This window comes from Eutrigla gurnardus (genome assembly GCF_963514095.1).
Source record: "Eutrigla gurnardus genome assembly, chromosome: 1".
NCBI classification, from domain to species: Eukaryota; Metazoa; Chordata; class Actinopteri; order Perciformes; family Triglidae; genus Eutrigla; species Eutrigla gurnardus.
Genome location: NC_139915.1, coordinates 19,255,815 through 19,271,900, shown reverse-complemented (window position 1 = coordinate 19,271,900; position 16,086 = coordinate 19,255,815). Strand labels below are relative to the sequence as shown.

The following is a 16,086-nucleotide window of genomic DNA, read 5'->3' as shown; positions in this document are numbered from 1 at the left end:
GTTCCAGGACCGAGGCTGTGTGTAGAGGTATGCCCCACCAGATCTAACTGGTAGCGCTCCACCTCCCGCACAAACTCTGGATCCTTCCTCCACAGAGAGTTGACGTTCCACGTCCCCAGAGCCAGCCAGGCAATGGAGCAACTTCCATGAATGACCCACATTCAGCACCTTTTTCCTCACAGTTGTTGGATACCGGGTAGGACCGGACCATTCGGTCGGCGATACCCTTCAGCATTGAAGTCTTGGTTTGTTGGTTCCTCAAGTGATTTCAACTTCAGCTTGACTGACGGTGTTGCTTTGTCTTAGACAGCTGCCTCTCTTCTCACATTCAGCTGGAGTCATCAGCTGCACGTTCTGTTGTCCCTGTTTTAATTTGGTAAAACGTGGTTGCCACTGGCAAACAAAGACTGAGAACTGGCTCTGATGTGATAGTAGTGTGTCTCTATGACTGAGTGTGTGCGTTTGTGTCTTTTTGCACACAGCTCCTCTGTGATCCACGTCCCCAGTGTGAACGACATCCAGCCATCAGGCTCATCCAATCAGAATCTAGCGCAGATCTCCAGACAGCTTAATCCGGGCCAGGTGGCATGGTCGGGCAACCGACCCCCTTTCTCTGGACAGGTAACCTATGCGCACATACACACACACACATGCACAAACACAAACACACACACAAACTATTACTGCACTGAAACCATTCCCCCCTGTATTAATAGTAAAGTCAGGAATCTTTGTTGGTCTCTGCTCCTCCTCTTGTACCCAAGATTCCCATCTCCGGTGCCTGGTGTGTGTGTGTGTGTGTGTGTGTGTGTGTGTGTGTGTGTGTGTGTGTGTGTGTGTGTGAGTGTGAGTGTGTGTTGCACTTGTCAGGTCATTTCAGTGGACTGAATTCTTTCAGTAACCACTAAATGCATCAGAGTAACTGGAGTCAGATGAAAAGAGGGTTTAAACACAGCATTTACATTTACATTTAGGTCATTTAGCAGACGCTTTTGTCCAAAGCGACTTACAATAAGTACATTTGTCAAAAGAAGGAAACAAAGAAACCACGACGTATCATTGCCGATGCAGTAAGAGCTAAAAATAGAACAAGTGTTAGGTCCTCATCTGAGTAAAGTAGTACTTCAAGAGCAACAGTGCTACGATCTGAGTGCTATAGGTAAGGTTTTTTTTTTTTTTTTTTTTTTTTTGCGGGGGGGGGGGGGGGGGGGGAAGGTGTCGAGGGAGGGTGTTAGTGGGTCATGCTATGTAGAGTCGAGGTGAAGTCTGAACAGGTGAGTCTTGAGCCTTTTCCGGAAGATGGCAAATGACTCTGCTGTCCTGACATTGGTCGGGAGTTCGTTCCACCACTGAGGCGCCAGAACAGAGAAGAGTCTGGACTTTGCTGAGCGACATTTGTTTGATTTCAGCGATGGTGGTACCAGCCGGCCAGCTGAAGTAGAGAAGCGGAGTGCTCGCTTCGGGGCATGAGGTTTGACCAGTGTTTGAAGGTAGGCAGGTGCCGTTCCATTGATGGCCCTGAAGGCCAGTGTCATCGTCTTTAATTGGATGCGTGCTGCAACAGGGAGCCAGTGGAGGTCACGGAGGAGGGGGGTCACGTGGGAGAATTTGGGTAGATTGAAGATAAGACGTGCTGCAGCGTTCTGGATACGCTGCAATGGTTTAATCGCATAGGCCGGGAGTCCGGCCAGGAGAGAGTTGCAGTAGTCAAGGCGGGAGATGACCAGTGCTTGGACCAAGAGCTGCGTTGCATCCTTTGTGAGGAAGGTCCGAATCCTGCGGATATTGTAGAGGGCAAATCTGCAGGATCGGGCCACAGCAGTGATGTTGGGGGTGCATGATAGTTGGTCATCGAGGATTACACCCAGGTTCCTCGCAGTTGAGGAAGGAAATACTGTGATGCCCTCAACAGTGACCGACAGGTCCATGCGAGGGCAGTCTTTCCCTGGGATGAAGAGGAGTTCGGTTTTATTCAGGTTAAGCTTGAGGTGATGTGCAGTTGTCCAGACAGAGATGTCAGCCAGACAGTCCGAGATGCGAGTTGCAATGTGAGCGTCACAGGACGGGGGAAAAGAGAGGAACAGCTGGGTGTCATCAGCGTAGCAATGGTAGGAGAATCCATGCAGTGTTTCCCCTACCATTGTACAGGCCTGGCGGCTCGCCAGGCCAAGGAGACCTGCCGCCAGGCCAAAAAAAAAATCAATATACCAAAAATAAGCCACCTATCAATTCATTGATAAATCAATAATCATTTACATTAGGAGCGCCTCCGCGCAGCACAGCAGACTTGCTCCGCAAGACGCGCGCTCCCGCTACGTTCTTCTTCCGTGTACTTGTCGCTTTCTACTTTGAAAACACGGAACGTTGACACTGTATTTTGATAAGCTGTTGCACTCTCCAGACTCGCGGTGTGAGCGGAACCGGTCCATAGGGTCCATAATATTTATTTTATTACATTACATTATTATTTATTTTTACATAATAAAAATGCCGCTGTGTGTCTCCGTCCAAAACCCGCTGCGCTCGCGCTGTCTGCTCGCACAGATCCGCTCGTGCGCACATGCGCTGATGCAGGTCGAGTGTTGTCGAGAAATATAAGCAGAGACGGCGCTCCTTAAAAATAACATCACGCCATGTGTGTGTAGTATTAGGACGTGATGACGTATGTACAACCGGCCAAAGCCCGTTTACCCCCACTCCCCGGGGGGGAGGATTGTTTTTGATAAGATGTGGAACTTTGAGTTAACTGCTGTTGAGTAAACCTATAACTTATATTTTACTTGATAAAATAAGACAATATATGCACTCATATGTCGTTGTAGTGTTTTACAGTATCTGTAGCTATTAATGTGATGCTCATCATTTTCCAGACATATTTTTCTGGACCCTGATCATTTCCATCAACCAGCACCTTAATAAGTCACTCTCTCCTTGTAATCTTAAATACACTCTGGTTGAACAAAAATGTTGAATGCAAATATAATAATTGCAGAATTGCAGACTGCTTGCTGTGCCACCTGACTTAATCCAACTGCACCAATACACCATCCCACGCGTCTCGTCTGTTTAGGGTTTTTTCGGTGGGTACCACCGGGCCTGAAAAAAATTCTAGGGGAAACACTGCCATGCGATGTGATAACAGAACCTAGTGATCTGGTGTATAGTGAGAACAGAAGCGGTCCTAATACTGAGCCTTGAGGGACACCCGTGTCCAGAGAGCAGGGTTTGGACATAGAGCCATTCCATGTGACCTGAAAGGTGCGGTTTGTCAGGTATGATGTAAACCAGGTGAGAGCAGAGTCGGTTATGCCAAGTTCAGCCAGAGTGGAGAGGAGAATTTGGTGGTTGACTGTGTCGAATGCAGCAGATTGGTCAAGGAGAATGAGAACGGAGGAGTTGGATGATGTTTTGGCGTCTCGCAGGGACTCGGTCACCGTGAGGAGGGCCGTCTCAGTGGAGTGGGCAGTCCTGAATCCTGATTGGTTAGGGTCTAGGAGGTTCTTCCGCAAGAGATAGGATGACAGTTGGTTGTAGGCAGCACGTTCCAAGGTTTTAGAGAGGAATGAAAGAAGAGATACAGGTCTGTAGCTTTGGATGTCAGTAGCGTCAAGGGTGGGTTTTTTCAGGAGAGGCTTCACGATAGCGGTCTTAAAATCCGCTGGAATGACACCTGAGGTGAGGGAGGAGTTGATCAGGGTGGTGAGGAATGGCAAGATGTCGTGTGAGATGTCCTGGAGAAGAGAGGAGGGAATCGGGTCAAGGGAGCAGGTGGTGGCACGGTTAGATGTAACAAGTGCGTGAACGTCTTCAGAGGTGAGGGGGCTAAAGCTGGTAAGACCATCCGAGTTGAGAGTTGGGGAGATGTCTTCTGGGAGGGAATAGGCGTGAATGAGGAGCTGATGTCATTTACTTTCTTGGTAAAGTAAGTTGCAAAGTCATCGGCAGTAAGGGAGGAGGGAGGGAGAGGGGTAGGAGGGGTGAAGTAGACGTGGAGACATCATGATGCAGGGTCTCCATGCGTCTTGGAACACCTACGTTAAGCTTGTGCGTCTTCAGTGCAGTTGCCCAATAATGGAACTGCCTGTTCCAAAAACAATGAGATGTCTCTGAAAAATGAAAGAAGATTCTGCCACAAATCATCAAGTTGGTTTTGAACCACAATATCTAATTTAGTCTGATGTCCTTGCAAAAGCTCAACGTTTGATTTACAGGTGTAAAGTAAAGAAACATCAGTCTGTAGGTCCAACGATAACTTGCCAACTTGTCAACATTCATTATTTGGAATACCAGCCAGTGTTTTTCTGCTCTGCTAAAAGCACTAAATCAGCCTGGAAACATTTACTCAAACTCTGTCTGGCAACATATGCTGAGGTTCCCACAGCAAGTTAGTCACGCTATTAACCCTTTCACAGTTTTGAAACGATAATGACGTACATTATTGTGTCATGCAGTTTAACAACAGAAGTACGACAGAGTGTAACAGCTTCAGATATGTAAGAACATTAACCACCAAAGATGGTAAATCAACCTACCTATGAAATCTATTACATGAATATTTGGTGTCCAGATATATTTGTGTATTTGTTGTGGAACATCACACCAGCAAGGCGTTAGATGATGGACTCTGTTCTCTGTGGTCATGTACAGAACATCAGACACCAGGACATCAGAGCTTTGACTTAGTTGACTTTTACAAACAGTCCAGTGGTAGTCAACATGTTTATAGACGCCACCACTGGTGTTCAGGTTTAACCGGTTACCGTGTTAACTGGTGACTCTCAGCTGTTGAAAACACCAACAGAACATGGAGGTGTTCTCATAAAAGTCTTCAATTTATTTTAAATACATCTGTGTTTGTTATCTACACCAACCATTTACATTTTCTAAGTGTTAATTGACAAAGGTGGAACTCTGAAATGCAGAGCCCGGACAGTCTGTGGCGTTGCGGCATTGTGGCGCTGAGAGATCCGACCGGCACCCGCTGCATTTACACCGATAATGTGTCATCATTCTTGGCCGAAATAAACACTATTACTGCTTTGTAAGTTTTGTGGAAATCCTAGAAACACCAGGAAACTAAACGGCATCCTGTCTGAGTTTATAACTTTATCCGGAGGGGATCGGTGAATCTCATAGAGCTGTATTCACTCAATCAATCAAAACACGACATTGTGATTTAATTATAATATACGGAGAAAGAGTAACAACAATTGGTAAAAAGTAGGCTAGGCCAACATCATGGCTGCTCGTAAACACTGACCATAATGTCGTCTCGGCATAAATACGGCAGTGACTTTGTTGTTTGTACCTCGGACAGTCTCTGGTTTGTTCTCAGAGTAGGCTTGGGCCGGTTTAAAGTCAATCATTTTTTATTTTAGGAAAATCCTATCAGACTCTTAATTAAACAGGTTTGACACTACAGGTATCAAGGCCAACTTACCAATAATAACATTTCTTAACTGCATATATCCCTATCAACCTTCGCTTGAACCTGAAACAGACATAGAATAGTCCAAACCACTGAATTATCCAATGTAAGGCAAGGCATTTTTTACATACAGTTTGTCTCAAAGGGCTTTACATAGCATCATAACATCATCCTCTGCCCTTAGACCCTCACATCAACTGAGGAAAATCTCCAGAGAAAACCCCTTTAACAGGGTTATATAGCACAGAATATGCAAAACATGGAAATGGTTAACAAGAGCTGACAAAGGAGGCAGCTTCTGGTGGGAGGGAAGGCAGGCAGAGCAAGCCATCTTAATGGGAGTAGCGGATGGCAGATGGGTTCATGAAGACAATTTTTAGTTTGAATTGAGAATAAATTATGAATAACATGACACGTTTTTTCTTAGCTGTCAAAACATCATTCAGTTGTTATTTCTACACCTACACAGACATCTTCTCTACTTTAGGGTGGCTAGTTTGCTTTTGTCCACTGTACATGGCTGCGCAGACCTACATAGTACTGTGTAAACACAATTTGCTTGAAAATGATTTATACAAATACTTCATTGAAACAGAGGCAATGCGACACACTACAGCAACCTTGTGAAAGGTTTCACATTTAAATAAATCATTGAATCTGTGATCATGCAGCTAAAATCACACAGTCCACCCATTCAATAAGTTTATGTGGCCTGACCTTTCAAAGACTGCATAATCACTAAACTTATATGCACAGTAAAAAAGGCATGCAAAGACGGCATCTGTACAGCAGGTTAAAACCACGTCCAACCAGCCTGTCCCATATTTCGACCATTGCTGCACAGTAAGATTTGATGCTGCAGAGTCTTCGACTAAATCCAATGATGTTGGAGTTGAAGCAATTTGTCATTGCCAGGCCAGCAGAAAAAAAAGCCAACGGTCAAGCTAGCAGAAGCTAGTGGCTGTACTAGCCGTAATGTTGGTAACTTTACTAGCCAGAAAAAAAACGACCCCTGCTAGCGCCCACAACAACACGTCTGCTATCACTTATTCAAAATGAATATGCAAGTTTAACAGCAGAACAGTGCAGTCCATCCTTTCCTGAGCCACATTTGAGGCTAACGCTAATCGCTAGCCACATAGCACAGACAAAAGTTTATTCCAAAAGAGGTTCGGTACACGGGTAAGCAGTCCAGAAGAGCAAACAAATCCAAGGGGTAAGGCAGAGTCAGAGAATTCAGGCAAAAATCCAGTAACCAGGAACATACACAAGGACACGAGGAATAACGGTGGAACGATAGACAAGGCTAAACGAATGGCACCGATGCTGAGGGAAACAAGCTATTTAAGCACACAGGGGAGGAGGGACAACGAGACACAGGTGAAACACATCAGGGCAGGGCAGGTAATCACACAGGAGGGAAGGACACAGGAACGGGAAGTGACGGACCTAGGGCAGAGACAACACGGTGAGTACCAAAATAAAATACAGAAGACAGAAACTAACAAAATAAGAGAGAACACTTAGCTGGGGCGATGTGACAGAAGGTATTATTGGTGCAAAAGTTTTGAGCACCTGTAACAGTGTAATTTGTAGTTGTGACAGTGATTGTGTATGTGGATCAGTAAATTTGAGGTCACAGACTATGAGTTGTGTACGTTTTTTCTCTCCACAAATACAATACAACACTTACACATTCACAACTCCTTAATTACAGGTGCACAAATCCTACTTTACAAGTCACAGTTTAAAAAACTGACAAACTCACATTTTTGCTTCTATTGTTGTTGTATATATGGTGCAAAACATATTTGTGTACCTGTTTCAAACAATGTGAAGTTGTGGACAAAATTTGTGCAAATCTGAACGTGAACTTGTGCAATAAATGTTCAAATCTTCCCCACGAGTCACAGATTCTGTTTCCTTCAACTACAAATCTCAAATGGTGCCCTCCACTGAGATATGTGGTGCAAAACGATCTGTGCATTCAGTCAAAAGGCGGGTGTTGATCTGGGAGCGACTGATCCCACAGCCAATCAGACAAGAGGGGCTTTTGTCCCACAGCCAATCAGAGGAGAGGGGCTTCTGTCTTTTTTATCAAATCTGGAACAACAACTCACTCAAAAATATCTAAAACTCAAATTTGATATATGGGCCGAATACTACACTCAACAACTGGCCCATATCTTGTCTGCCAGAGTCAAGACAGTGCCACCTTTACCACACCTGGGCAATGTTCAGTTCATATGCTTTATGCCAGTGCCGACTGAATGCCACCTGTGCCAGTTTCATGCCAAATCTGGGCCAAATGTCACTGCTATGTGGGACTTTACGACGACCTGGACATGAGGCTAATTAAGAAAGTATTAGATGGAATCATTTCACCCCTGACCTACATTTACAATCTGTCATTTCAAACTGGGACGTTTCCTACCAAAATGAAAGTTGCCAAGGTTGTGCCACTGTTTAAGAATGGTGACACACACGAGTTTACCAACTACAGACCAATCTCAATACTGCCACAACTGTCAAAAATCCTAGAGAAGCTATTCAACAATAGGCTCGACAATTTCATCAACAAACATAAATTGTTATATGACAGCCAATACGGCTTTAGAAGGAACCATTCGACTGCTCAAGCTTTAGCAGAGTCTGTGGAAATCATTACCGACGCTATTGACCAAAAATTTCATAGACCTGAAAAAAGCATTTGACACTGTTAATCATGATATTTTAATAGCTAAACTGGAGAGATATGGCCTTAGAGGTGTAGCACTGCAGTGGATCAAGAGCTATCTACACAAGAGATCCCAATATGTTAAAATAGGTGATAACACATCGACTAGCCTGGACATAGTCTGTGGGGTCCCACAAGGGTCAGTTCTGGGCCCAAAGCTGTTTATATTATACATAAATGATATATGTAAAGTGTCAGATACTCTGAAATTAATAGTATTCGCGGATGACACAAATATTTTCTGCTCGGGGAGTGACTTGAACCAACTTGTGGAAACAGTAAATCAGGAAATGGCCAAACTTCAAGTGTGGTTTAACATAAACAAATTATCATTGAATCTTGGAAAAACGAAATACATGCTATATGGTAAAAGAGGCTGTAACAACAGTCCTAACATTCAAGTAAACAGAGTTAATATTGAGAGGGTCCGTGAGAATAAGGTTCTGGGAGTGATTATCGATGACATGTTAAGTTGGAAGCCACACATAGCACAATTAAAAAGGAAGTTGGCCAGGAGAGTGTTCATACTTTGGAAAGTACAAAAAATACTAAATCAAAAAGCACTTCATCTGTTATACTGCGCACTAGTCTCTCCGCACCTGCAATACTGTGCAGAGGTGTGGGGACACACATACAGAGGCTCCACACAGCCCTTGTTAATTCTCCAAAAAAGAGCCTTGAGAATCTTACACTACGCCAACTACAGGGCACACACCAATCACTTATTTATCGAATCGAAAATACTCAAACTATATGACTTAATAAACTATCGCACAGCCCAAATGATGTACAAAGCATCAAACAGAACTCTCCCCCAGAACCTGCAAAAATTCTTCACACACAGAGAGAGACACAATCTTAGAGGGGACTTGATTTTCAGGCAAAGGAAGGTACGAACTACGTTAAAATCCTTTTCCTTATCGGTCACAGGTGTTAGACAATGGAATGTGTTAGAAGACGAAGTCAAAAAAACACCAACACTGTGGGGCTTTAAGAAAAAGTATGTATATTCAACACTTGACCGGTACAGATTATTGCATGTGAGTTGATAAGGGTCTGGAGCACAAATCAGCAGGCAGGGTGCTGTGACGGGATGGGAGCATAACAAATGAACATTCTGTACCCAAACAATAAGCTGGACCTGAAAAACTTGTATGGTATGATGTCAGTTGTACGTGGTAGGGAGTATCAACAATGTGGAGACTGCTGTTCACTCGTGATGAACAAATATGGACACGTGTGCAGACACTCACGTAATCTGTATGCCATGGACTTCAGCTCTCTGTACCACCTACTGCTGCAACATAGTATGTCAAATGTCACGAGTGTAAGAAAATGTTAAAATGCAATTGACATGAAAAGACTATGATGTTGACTCTTTTATTTTTTATTTTATTATATTTATTATTATTATTATTTATTTTTTTATTATTATTTTTTTTAATTTTTTTTTAAATTATTTTATTCTTTGTTCTTTTTTTTTACTTTTCAACTTTTTTTTTATTTTTATTTTTTTATTATTATTATTATTATTATTATTATTATTATTATTATATATATATATATATATATATATATATATATTCCTTCTTTTCTTTCTTTTCCCCCCTGTGGGTAATGGGGGCGGGACTTGATAAGCCTCGGCTTCTCCCGCTTTCCCTTTCGGCCATGTGTATTCATGTTTACTGTGTGAGCAAGATGTGTGATGATGACGAAATGTACATGCCCGAAATAAACAAATAAATAAATAAATACCACTGGCCACTCGCCTATCCATTTATAAATAAACACAATATTATTTGAAATACTTGTCATTATTGCTACTTATTACTAATGAAAGACACGTTGGATTTAGTGACAAGATGCCGTTGGCACAGGTGGCTGATGTTTTTTTAATTTTCCAGAACGTGTCAAACCAGGGCAAATGCATGAATTATACCGGTTTAGCCCAGTACACCGCATGCAAGCGGCATAATGTAGCATAGCATTGGGATATGCTGCTTATTACCCATAACAGGAGTCTTATTCTTATCTTTGACTGAGAGCAGCGTTTTCTTTAACGACACATAGAGAAGATTTGTCTGTTTATTTTGTATTATCAATTACATAAAAGTAGCCATGTTTTAGTATGAGAGCTGATACATACAGTAGTTCCATAATGTGTTGAAATGCAAGCTGCATTGATTATTGCATTGAAAGCTTTTTATTTGTATAAAGGCCACAGTATACTGTTTTCTCTCTGTTTTTCACTGGTGTATCAGTACAGATGCTGTATATCTAACCGGTGTCTGTGCTCTCCAGTCCAGTAAAGCCCAGTCCAGTCCGTTTGGCATTGGTTCTGGCCACAGCTACCAGACCGACCCGGCATCCTACAGTCCCCTGTCTTCCCCAGCAACCTCCTCCCCCAGCGGCAACGCCTACTCAGGACTGACAAACCGCAGCACAGCGTTTGGTGAGCCCTCCTCTTCATTTCTACCCACTGCTTTATTGTAACATTCCATATGTATTTGTTGTGTAAATCTCTGCATGTCTGCAAACATAATTCAATTCACTTCAGTGTTATTTATAGTGTCATATCCCAACAGAAGTTATCTAAGGACACTTAACACATTGAGTAGGACTAGAATATGCTCATGATTTCCAGAGTCAACACAATTTCAAAGTCCCAACATCACCCAGGGGCAAGAATTACAGCGACAGTGGCGAGAAAAAACTGCCTTAAAGTCGCAGTCGGCAAGTCTGGCAGATCGAGTTGACTTAGTCAAATTTCGAATGTTTACAACACTCACGCCTCTACCACCGAGCTCCTCCGCTCCCTCCCATCAAGTGCTCGTCAGTGCGCGTGCACCAGATTCCTGTGAACACGTCCATGTCTTCTGTCATCGATAAACGGCATGGAGTACACGCTACACAGAGGTAGGCTGGCTAACGTACTCATAGATAGCAACTGCTAACGTCATTTAGCGCATGCCTAGCTTGAGGCGTGTGCCTGTGATATTGTAACATGCATGAGGGGGGGGGATCTGTGGCGTGTGCACGAACTGTGGACTGCGCTGAGTGGACAGGATGATAAGAGCGCGGTGGATTTTTGCAAAACAAACAACAAGCTCTAGGTGCACGTAGAGGCGCGTTTTCTTTTCTAAAACCGGATGATTTATGTTGTTCTATCGGAGCATAGTCTCAGCTTCAGTGAATATGATCACAAAAATGTTGCAGACTGTGACTTTCATGGGCTTTTAGGCAGAAATCTCGTGCAGCCCAGGCCTTTGGGTTCTAACTGCATTTGGTCTTGGTAGTAGTATAGTAGTAGCATTAACAGTAGTGGTGGCATTAACGGAGGCAATAGTATCAATAGTAGTAGTCCATGGCAGCAGGCACAGCCACGTCGAGATGGATCCATCCCAACCATGTCGCCATAGACCAAAAAGCAGGAGTAGTTCAGCAGTCACACAGCAGCAGGTGGAGCTACAATGTGGTGTTTCCAATGTCATGAACAACATGTTTTAGATCCTCATAGGTAGGGCTTTGAGACTGAAAAATAATGTCGCCATATTAAAGGACACATTTTACCACAAAATAGGAAATATCATGAACAATAGGAAATTATCCAGAAGATCGTCATAGTTTGAAGGTGAGGAGCACAGACCAAGCTGTCTGACAATGAGCTGGGAGTGAGAATGCGTTGATAAAACACACAAGATGATGCTGCAGGGTGGATGGCAGCTGTAGGAAGAGAGAGTATAATAATGCTGCAGAAGCATTTGCATGAAGCAAATATGATGATGACATTGCAGGCAGTATAGGTAATTACAACAACAAGAACCAAATGAGATTAACAGTCCACATCTGTGTGACCTATTTCTTATTATTTTGTAATTTCGTATTTTGTCTAGTACTTAAACCCTAATCATCAGTACAGCTACCAGAGATCACTTGCTACCTTCTTTAATGAAAATCGAATTACTGTCCGTCATTGTGATCACTGCGGGACGGTCTATCTGCTAGACGGCTGCAGAAGGAGCAAACGCTGCAGGACTTCCTCCCGGTGCTGCAAGTGTATCAGGGTCGGTAAATCCCACCATTTAGTCTCATTGTGGCTACAGAGTGAAGATTCAACATTCAGAACAAAATTAAATCCAATATGAGAAGTCGTCTGTCTGAGTACAATAAGAAGAAGAACTTTGTTAGGCTTTATTCATTGTTTAAAAACACAAACACATTCAGTACAGCCACCGCTGTCTCAGTCCAAAACTCAAAAATACATTGAAAAAGATAGAAGTAATCATTTCCACAATTCACAGCATATTTGAATCTAATGAAAGATTCTTCTTCAGTCCCTATTTGTTGTTGTGTTAAACCTTTTCAAAACAACATTTTCACTGAGCTCTCCCACTTGCTGCATCGCACATTAATGGAGGATCACACAGTAACCCCCTAACCTGCATTAAAAACAATAAAATGACAGTTCATAATAGATTATAAAGGATTTTTTACAACCCTGTCCGTCAAAATGACTGACAACAAGAAATTCTAACACAACCCCTGATCACTACCTGATGATTACTCCATTCATTTATGTATGATCCCGGATTATTTTGGTTATCAGATCATTTATTTGTTTGTTGTTATTTATGTTTGGTCACATGATAGCAACATCCTGAGACGTTACAGAAGCAGCTCTGGGTTAGGGATTAAATAAAAAAAACATTACATGACATTACAACTGCATTGATGTAACGCTTAGAAATGCGGTGGCAAAGTTCACTGAGTCAGTGGAGTGCTGGAGTAAAAGGAAAGTGGCTCTTGTATTCTATATTTTTTGTTTGTTTGAGGGTTTTTTTGTTAGATCCCAGTTAATGGGTGTCAAGCTATCAAAAGGTATAGCCTTTTAAAACTAAAATCCCTAGATTGGATGCTTCGCCATCTTAAGAATGTCAGTGGATGTCACATTTTTAATCTGTGAACTATATTCTGTTGTCCATGTGAAGGCACCATAAATGCTCTTAGTTGTAAGGGAGATAAGTAACAGAGCTGAGGTGGTTTCTTGTATCGGCTGGTCATTTTATGTCACAAAGTGTCGCCACAAGTAAATACGACCCCTGTATAAACACCTGATCATTTAGATCCTTTATCATTAAATAGAAAGAAGACATTCACTGAGACCAGGTGGTTCAGATTCAGTATTCAGTTCCAATAGAAAAGCCATTTCCGTGGTTTCAAGCTTTACGGGCTTATTTTAGTCCCAGTACAGATGTAATGAAATGGATGAAGAAGCAAAGCAGACAGAGTCAGAGTCGGTATGGCTCCAAAGCTTTCCCACCTGCACTGTGTTAACAGCTCATAAACACCAGAAAGGTTGCCTTTTATTGTGCTTCTGCACAATACATAGAAAAACGTTTTTTCAATGATAGATTGGTACAAACGAAGTTGTGTTAGATTTTCTATGATGAGTTGTCTACATCTTGAACCCCTAACAAGGAGGTTCTGATCAGCTGCTCTCTCCTTCTCCTTCCTAGACATTATATGTTATTTTAATAGTCAGCATATCGAGAAGTGTTTACAATCACAATAAGATCTTATCCCGACTAAAGTATTGTAATAATATCGTATCATTGATGAAGCCTCTGGTGATTCACAGCTCGAAGAGCCAACATTTACTTTTGGACTGAAAATGATTCCACTCTCACAAAGTAGACATGCACATGTCAGGCAAAGATTAAAATTACTCACACTAATTTCAGTTTCTCTGCCAATTTTCATGGCAATCTGTAGGACAGGTGTGGCCAGCTGAAGCTATTGGTGGATACATTTATTTGTCAGTTAATTGGTAACCATTTTAATGCCAAAATTGGTCGGTCAGACAAAACAAACAAGTTAAAACAAGGAAATAATTGACCACATTTTCAATAATTAAAATAATATCTGCAGTTATGGTTGAAAATGGGATTTGTATCCCTAGTGGAGACATTTTATTCTCTGAATGTTTTAGTGCCAGTGAGGGCTCATCAGCCAGCTGCTCAGGATTCCTGCTGATTGTTGTGCACGTTGCTGCAGGATTGAAGGCCAGCATGCAACGGCTACTTCATAGCCTTTTAATGGACACACACATTAGCCAAATGGATGATCTGTCTCTCTGCTGCCTCGTTTATTTATTCTTTATTTCCTCTCGTTTGTTCCTCCTCTCTGGCTGGTTCTGTGTCCTTCTCTCTATGCTGTCAGCCCATTTGAAGGATGACCTATATTCCATTGCTTTGCTCTGTTGTTACATGGTGTTCATCAATATTCACGTATGCTGTTTCCTTATCTTGTATGCTCATTACTTCATGTATACACCGCCTACTCTGTCTGGCTAATTACATATGCTCCATTTCCTCTCCATCAGCTTCTTGTTTCTATCGGTGTGAGGATGAGACGAACATTTTGTTTATTCTTATGAAACATCACAAATGGTTTCTCTGCAGGGGGAAGCCGACAGCTTATCAATCTGCTTTGTTTTAATGTACTCAGTAAACTCTCAAAACAGAGTGTGTGTGTGTGTGTGTGTGATGTGTGTAGCTTGAACAATGTGTTGGTGTTTGAGCGAGAGGGAGCCATAAGAAGAAAGTCATAAAGCACATAGTTCTGCTATTATATACAAGCAATGAAATTTTATGTAAATTTCAACTACTATGCATTTTCAAATACTAGTAAACGGAGAGAGAGCAAGGGCTCCGTTACATGGAACAGGCTTCTATTAGACCGGCCTTTATTTCTAATATTCCCAGTGTTGAAACCTCCAATGACCCAGTTATTATTTGAGTAGACCCCTAATGTTCTTTTCTGAAAATGATGCAGTTGTAAATATTGAAGAAATAAGCACATAAACCCCCATTCACTTGCCCACAACGTGCCCACAACAGATCATACTTCAAGCCTCCACTAAACACTGCCGTTGGCTTTCTAAGCGATTCACTCTGAATGCAAAGGTTCTCTATATGGAAGACTATCTGTTGCCTCCATGTGGCTTGAAACATGATAACAGCTGAGCCAGCGGCTAGCAGCAGTGGGGCACACAAACAGGGACTCACATGTACGGACATACACGAGAGAAGCCTTGAAAACCACACACACAGGGACTTCATTCACTGCTCAAGTAGATATGGATTTCTCTGTGTGTTTCAAGATGTGTCGGGGGAGAGCAGTCAGAGTGGAGCCCAGTTCCAGGGTCGTCCCAGTGAGGTCTGGTCCCAGTGGCAGAACCAGCATCACTCCCAGCAGGCTGGGGAACAGCACACACACCCCAACCCCAGTCAGACAGAAGTCTTCCAGGTAACACACACACACACTGAGACACACTTCTGCTGGCCATCGTATACAGATATGTTCACATATCCCTGTTTCTGTGCAGGACATGTTACCCATGGCCGGAGATCCCACCCAGGGAACAGCAAACTACAACATCGAGGACTTCGCTGACCTCGGCATGTTCCCTCCCTTCTCTGAGTAAACACCCCCCCCCCCCCCCCCCCCCATGTTGTCTCATTTTTCTATATTGCTGGATCACCATCACACAGCTGATGTGCAGCACGGTGAATGTCTGGTTGCACTTGTCATTCATACTAATGTTTGGTAAGTGAACATTCACATACCTCATGTGTGCAAAGAGGAACCGTGCTGACAGATGGAGGACGCTTCAACCAACCTCTTTGAACAAACGGTGCAGTCAGTGTGACCAGAGGAGGACAGTTAACTCATCATTTGTCAGATTTGACACTTTCTGTCTTTTTAAGATTTGACAAAGCAGATTTCCACTAAAAATGTCAACAACATCATATTTTTCAGCGCTTCATTTCAACAAGCATCCCCCAAAATATATCGCTGTGCCAACTAGGCATGGGATGATATGAACATTTCATGCCATGAATTTCCTGACCTAAATAAT

At 42.7% G+C, this 16,086-nt stretch overlaps 1 protein-coding gene across 4 annotated transcripts in view; it reads left to right on the top strand.

Moving 5' to 3' along the window:
- arnt2 (aryl-hydrocarbon receptor nuclear translocator 2) overlaps nt 1-15,705 on the top strand; it is a 108,548-nt gene extending 92,843 nt beyond the window's left edge. For all 4 annotated transcript variants that reach the window (XM_084006993.1, XM_084006992.1, XM_084006995.1 and 1 more), the window contains 4 exons: nt 483-621; nt 10,467-10,617; nt 15,328-15,473; nt 15,553-15,705. In XM_084006993.1, the coding sequence (XP_083863119.1) occupies nt 483-621; nt 10,467-10,617; nt 15,328-15,473; nt 15,553-15,651 (535 nt within the window). In that variant the 3' untranslated portion in view covers nt 15,652-15,705. The remainder of the gene's footprint in view (nt 1-482; nt 622-10,466; nt 10,618-15,327; nt 15,474-15,552) is intronic.
- The last annotated feature ends 381 nt before the right edge of the window (nt 15,706-16,086 follow it).